Raw genomic sequence first — 6666 nt, 5'->3', positions numbered from 1 at the left:
TGCTTGTGGGAAAGTGAGGAGGTGGCAGCATGCTTCCCAGGAGTGTGTAGGTTACGGATAGAAAGAGGCACGGGTTGCGGGAGTGAGCCAGAGAGTGGCATTGTCACCGGCTTCTTTAAGATCACAACAAGTCCTTTAGTTTTAGTCGACCTCAAAGAGCCATTACCTTTTTCTTTCCTATGTTTGTGGCAGTCGAAGGTTTTGCATGGTCATGGGGAGACGCATCACGTGTGAGATCCCTTGGAACAGTTGTGTCGTCGTGTCCATTTACATGATCATCAATAGTGGCAATTAGATTAAACTTAGACCCATTTTTAATAGCAGTCTTGCTAGCAGCAGCGGATTCACTGAGTTTTTTAACCGGTTTGCATTGACGCTTTTTGACGAGCATCCATGGCCCATAGTGTGATTCACCGCCTTGAGGGGGTACTTCTTTGTCCTGGGACTCTTTCTCAGGCATAGTTTTGGCATTCGGACATGAATCAAGAGCGTGACCATAGGTTCCTCAATTGAAGCAAACGACAGGCAAAGATTAGTATTCCATTAGTTATGTGTTGCCATTGATGATTAATTTGGAAATAAGATGTTTATTCAAGTCTACCTTGACTGCCATACGGGCAAAAGGCCTCGCCTACCAGAATCAGTCTGGTAGTCAATTTTAATGACAAGACTAATGTATTCACCAATCTCAGTGATCAAACTTCTTTTATAGAGAGTAACGGGAAGACCATGTAGACGGATCCAGGCAATTACCTTGAGTGAGGTAGAAATGTCGAAAAATCTTCGATCCACGGTTCAATCGTCAAGTAGTGTCCATAAACAAGCCAAGGACCCTCGGACAAAACTTTGAGGAAATCATCACTGCTGTGAAAAGTGACTAGGAAATAATCATTTTTGATATCCATGATTTTGAGAGCTTGTGTCGTTTTCCAGAGATCATAAATTATATTCCGCAGGGCGGTGCGTCTACCAAGGAGTTTCACCACCACAGTGGTTCAGACTTTTGATAGCAATATTATGGATATGGTCTAAAAATTCAATGGAGGGCAATCCATCAATGATGCTTCGCTTAACATCACCATCAAGGATCTTGATATCATTTTCATCCAAGTTATCATCGTTTGCATGGGAAGGATCGACAGCATCGGCCATGAGGCAATCGCGGTAAAAGACAGGGTTAGGTATACTAGTGTCTATGTGCGCCGGGACCACAAGAGGATCAGGTTGACCATCTGGCTGCTTGTCTGATTGGCGGCAAGGTTTTTTGTTTGCACGGTGGTTAGAGTCAGCGCTAGGGTTTTAGGGAAACTGCTCTCAACTTGAGAGCAGTCTATTATCCTATCTCCCCTTACCCCATTACATATGAGAATAAGAGTCAGTAGCATTAGAATGAGCACAAATTTTCAAAGTTAAATATATCTTTTAACTTGAACTAGAAAGAGTTTTCCAAAATTTAATATAAATTTGATTTTCAACTTGAGCCAACATTAAAGTTCTAAATCATTAAAGAATAGCTACTCACAGCGACATGACTCAGATTTACACATAAACTCAGCCACTCATAATTAGGGTGTTTAAATTCGGTTACTTGTGTTTTTGAGTATTCGAAATATCATATATCTGAAACTTTCGAGTCACAAAAACTCGACACATATGTTAAGTATTTATAAAATTCAGGTACTAATATTTTCGGATCATGTTTAATATTTATTTTATTTTTAATTTATATTATTTTTTAAAAATAATCCACATTAAAAAACATAAAACTTAAAAAAATTCATCTATAAAATAAACATAAAATTTATAAATCTAAATTATATAATTTAAAAACAAAATTTTAAAATAAAAATAAACTAAAATTACAGTTAAATTTAAAATAATTTAAGTTCAAAAGAAATAATTTAATATTAAGGTGAAATAATTTAAAAAATAGAGATTTAGAATTTTAGACTAAAATAATTTTAAAATCATAAATGAAAAATTTAATTTAAAATAAAAATAATAGAAAAATAAAAAAGGATCCATGTTGGCGGATCAGTGGGTACCTGATTAGAATAATTTTGTGATCTGGAAATCCATAAAAAATAACAAGTTTGGTATGTGACCTGCAAAATCAGATATTTACCTCTAAAATATCTGATAGTTTTATACCAAATTGATAGATCAAGTAAATTGAGTTGGATACTATTGAACACACCTACTCCTAATATAAATAATATATGCATGTTTAAAAACTATAGTACCTTTGTTAGAAAAACTATATTAGTTTCAAAGTTTGTTTCTATAATTTATATTTTAGTTTTGGTTTCAATGAGTGGCTACAAATACGAGCATATTGCGTGTTTTGTTTTGTGCTTTTTCTGGGAAATTGGTTCTCTGTATGTTAAGCTAATTGGGTTTTCTTTTTCTTTTTAAATGGTAATAGTTCGCACGGTTAGCAGTGAGGTTCTGAAGAAGCATTTGGAAGAAAAGATTTACCCCAAATTAGGGGAAAAGCCATTCTCGGTGGTTTATGTTCATACAGATGTTCAAAGGAGTGAAATTTTCCCTGGAATCTCAGTCCTGAGATCAATCTACGATGCTATTCCGATGAACGTCAAGAACAATCTGGAGGCTGTTTATTTATTGCATCCCGGTTTACATGCCAGGCTTTTCCTCGCCACTTTCGGCCGTCTGTTCTTCGATGGAGGGTGAGGATCTCTCTCTCTATTATTTTAGCATTATTGAATTTCAAATCAGACACGTTAACCATTGATCATAATGTCGATAGTGCTTTTTTCTGTGATTCATCCACTTTTTTTTGTTGAAGAATCATTTTTGGAGGTAAATTTGTAATGAATGATTGGATTTGAATGGCAGGTTGTATTCGAAGCTTAAGTATGTCAGTAGGCTTGAGTTTCTATGGGACCATGTGAGGAGGTTGGAGGTTAAGGTACCGGAGTTTGTGCATGAACACGAAGAGGATCTCGAGTACCATCAGGTGATGGATTACGGATTGGAAAGCGACCACCCTAGAGTTTACATTGAGCCACCGTCGATGGATCCGATTTCTGTGTACTCTATGAGGTGCAAAGCTTAAAGCTTAAGCGAGTGTTGGGAAAGACAAAGAACCGTATATCTTTGTTGATACGCTTATGGCTTTTTTGGGTCTTTGAGTGTTTAGGTGTTTGATATTGTACAGAATGAAAGGTTTGCGTAAATAGAGCGACTTCATTGGCCGAGCGAACGACTGAGTCGCCATATGGATAAAATCAACTCTTGAAACGAATGAGTAAAGATAGGGAAAACCTTTTTTTTAAAAACCAACTTTGCCACTTGGCTCTCTAATGGATAAGACAATTAGATGCCACTTTTTCAGAAAGATATAAACAAATGGCAAATCTTGATGCTAAAGTTGTGTTGTTATATGAGAAAAATGTAGGCAATAGCTGGCCAAAGAATTAAACAAATTATCACATAAAAGCAGCGATTAGTTCCTCATCTTTATAAGTATTTTCAGAAACTGAATCAGAAAAGGGTTGGTAATGGTAACCTTCATCTTTAAGTTGTTTGCTTAAGATCAGCAGCTCTTCACGTACAGCTTTTATCTCGGGATGCATCTGGTCTCCCACAACGAACACATGAACACCGTCTTTTAGTTCGATCCAGCTACATCCTGGTTCCTTACTCACTCCTCTAAGTCTCATCAATCTCCGGACTCTTTCCACATCTTCCAGCCTGCCCAAGGCGATGTAGATACTGGATAACAAGACATATGCGGATGATTCTTGAGATCCCAACTCCATTAGTTTCTCTCCGGCGTATGCCCCCAATTCATAGTTCCGGAAGTTCCGGCAAGCGCTTAATAAAATACGCCATAAACACATGCCGTGGTCTATGGTGGCTGATTCAATGAACTCCTTAGCTTCATCGAGCTTTCCTGCACGGCCGAGGATGTCGACCATGCAGGCATAGTGTTCTACTCTTGGAACAATTCTGAACTTATCAGACATCATGTTGAAATAATCCCAACCTTTTTCCACCAATCCCATGTGACTACAAGCTGAAAGAAGGTTAACGAATGTAACATAATCCGGCTCTGTTCCTTCCAGCAGCATCTCATCGAAAAGTTTGAGAGCTTCATTTCCATGCCCGTTTTGAGCAAGCCCTGATATCATTGCATTCCATGATACTATATCCCTCCATGGCATCTTTCTAAAGACAAGGCTCCCATTTTCTAGACTCCCACACTTCGCATACATGGTTGAAAGAGCACTTCCGATTGGTACTTCGAGGCCGAATCCGTGCTTAATGGTACAAGCATGGATTTGTTTTCCTTGTTCCAAAGCGGCAAGACACGAACAAGCTTTTAGAATACTGGCCAATGTGAGCTCATTGGGAATAATCCCCTCGATCCGCATTCTACCATACAAATTCATTGCATTTTCGTTCTCCCCGTTTTGTACATATCCTCCAATCATGGAAGTCCATAAAAACCATATCTAGATGTTGTAAATAATCAAACCCCTTTCGAGCATCTAACGTACTACCACATTTCGCATACATATCAACCAAAGCTGTTATTATGTATACCTGCGATTCATATCCCAATTTCAACAAGTAACCATGAACCTGCTTTCCTTCTTCAACGGCAGGAACATCACTACAGGCATTAAGAACACCAACAAGAGTATACTTGCTCGGTGTGATCCCCGCAAAATGCATATTTGAGAACAGCTTGAGAGCCTTTAAGGACTCCCCACTTTGTGAATAACCAGTGATTATCGCCGACCACGTAATCGAATTCTTATCACCTGATAATTCAAATGCCTTAAGTGCATCATCCAAACTCCCACATTTAGCATGCATTGTAACAAGAGCGTTCCCAACAGATACAAACACTAATAACCCATTTTTGACCGTGAGGCAGTGTATTTGCCTACCGGTGCTAAGAAGGACAGGATCCGCCAATGCGCTAAGGACACTTGACAATGCATACTCATTCACTTTTTCATCTTTTAAACGCATTAACTTGAAAAGCTCAAAAGCCTCCACAGCAGACCTTTGCATAGCGTACCCAGAAATCATCGTAGCCCAAGAAACCGAATTCCTTTCGGGCATTTCATCAAACACCTTACGAGCCTCAACCAAATCACCCGATTTACAATACATGTTCAGAAGAGAGCTCCCCACAAACACATCACAAAAGTTGTCGGTTTTAATCGAAAGAGCATGAGCTTGCATCCCACTAAAAACATCTGAAAAATTCGATGCGGCGGTGAAAACGCCGGCGAAGGTATGGGAATTAGGCAAGACGTTCTCTGCTCGCATTCGCTGAAAGAGTTCCATGACAAAAGACGATCCCGTGGAGCCTTGTTGAGAGTAGCCATTGATGATGCAGTTCCAGGAGACAACATCTCTGTGTTGTATATTATCGAATACAAGCTTGGCCAGTAACAAGTCGCCGCATTTGGCGTACAAGTTGACGAGGCTGTTCGAAAGGTATACGCAGGAAAATGAACCGGCTTTAACTATTCGAGCGTGAAGCGTAAGGCCTCGGAGCAGGTTTCTCTGTTTGGTGCACTGAATGAGTTCTGAAAAAAAGGAGCTATATCGGGAAGATGTCATCAACTCTGTAAAAGCTTGGGGTTTGGCCTTTGTTGATGAAACATTGTTCACCTGAGAGCATCAAAGCAAGGCTCAAAACTCTTACGAAGGAAGTGAACGCAATGAACCCAAACTAGTTATGGATCCAGCCCATATAACCCTTTTCATGCCCTGAGGCATGAGTTGAGCTTCTATGGAAAAATTGACCCATTACCGCACCTAAGAAAAGGTTTTAGGGCACAATGATTTTTAATTAGGGATCTACGATCTTTACTACAGGCGGGGAACTCGTCAACTCGAAGTGATGAGTTTCATGAGATATATTTTTTATTGCGTGCGTATTATTTTATTTAAAAAAACTTCGTCACCTCGAGGTGAAAAGTTTCGTTAAAATATTATTAATTTTTTCCGGTAATATACTTAAAATTAGAATTGAAAAAAATAATATGTTGGAATTCGTCACCGCGTGATGAAGAGTTCAATTAGATTTGAATATATAGTCGTTTTATAGCCATTGGAACTCGTCCTGTGCGCTTGACGAGTTCCGACGATCATTTTGAGATTATTTTATCTATAAAAATGAGTTGGGTTCCTTGATAGAGTTATATGGGAACCAAATCATGCAGTTGTGGGAAGAATATTTCAGACAATTTCTGGAAGATCATTTTACGTCTGATTACTCTGATATTGATGATTCGAATTCAAGCTTATCTTCAGATGAGGAGTGGGTGAAATAATAAATAAGGTCGATTCTTGAACAACATAAGGAGATGAAAATGGAGGAGGAGGAGGAGAAGAATGAAGACTTAGAAAACCGATACAACAAATGACTTATCGAGAGGAGGAAGAAGAGGAAAAGTTGTTTTATTTTTTTGAAAAAAATGTTTTAAATATATGTATGAATTTGAGTTTAGTTAAATATATGTATGGATTTGAGTTTAGTTAAATATATGATTATTGATACTGATAAATTATCCAAAATATGTACAATAGGTAACATTTGAAGCAATACAAATACGAAGGTTTATCGACTCGGACGATATTTTAGAAGATGTGAACATTTCTTCCTGGTGTGGCCTT

At 38.3% G+C, this 6666-nt stretch overlaps 2 protein-coding genes across 2 annotated transcripts; one reads left to right on the top strand and one right to left on the bottom strand.

Moving 5' to 3' along the window:
* Window positions 1-2353: 2353 nt before the first annotated feature.
* Window positions 2354-3227, top strand: LOC120146125 (ganglioside-induced differentiation-associated protein 2-like). Its single transcript, XM_039159778.1, has 2 exons — window positions 2354-2690; window positions 2860-3227. Exons 1-2 carry the CDS (start codon window positions 2416-2418, stop codon window positions 3077-3079), a joined length of 495 nt encoding a protein of 164 aa, XP_039015709.1. The 5' UTR covers window positions 2354-2415; the 3' UTR covers window positions 3080-3227.
* Window positions 3228-3343: 116 nt separating this feature from the next.
* Window positions 3344-5658, bottom strand: LOC120146123 (pentatricopeptide repeat-containing protein At2g33680-like). The gene is given in 2 exon segments (XM_039159777.1): window positions 3344-4472; window positions 4474-5658. Coding segments are annotated over 2 exon segments (2154 nt in total). The 5' UTR covers window positions 5608-5658; the 3' UTR covers window positions 3344-3452.
* Between the last annotated feature and the right edge of the window lie 1008 nt (window positions 5659-6666).

This window comes from Hibiscus syriacus, unplaced genomic scaffold (assembly GCF_006381635.1).
Source record: "Hibiscus syriacus cultivar Baekdansim isolate YM2019G1 unplaced genomic scaffold, ASM638163v2 tig00110895_pilon, whole genome shotgun sequence".
NCBI classification, from domain to species: domain Eukaryota; kingdom Viridiplantae; phylum Streptophyta; class Magnoliopsida; order Malvales; family Malvaceae; genus Hibiscus; species Hibiscus syriacus.
Note: the sequence above shows the minus strand (reverse complement) of the source record. Positions and strands in the feature narration are given on the sequence as shown.

What these genes read in the sequence shown, in the direction of transcription:
- LOC120146125 (XM_039159778.1), top strand. Translation starts at nt 2,416, where the DNA reads ATGGTAATAGTTCGCACGGTTAGCAGTGAGGTTCTGAAGAAGCATTTG. An exon ending in CGTCTGTTCTTCGATGGAGG is followed by an intron (nt 2,691 to 2,859) that starts GTGAGGATCTCT and finishes TTTGAATGGCAG; the next exon opens with GTTGTATTCGAAGCTTAAGT.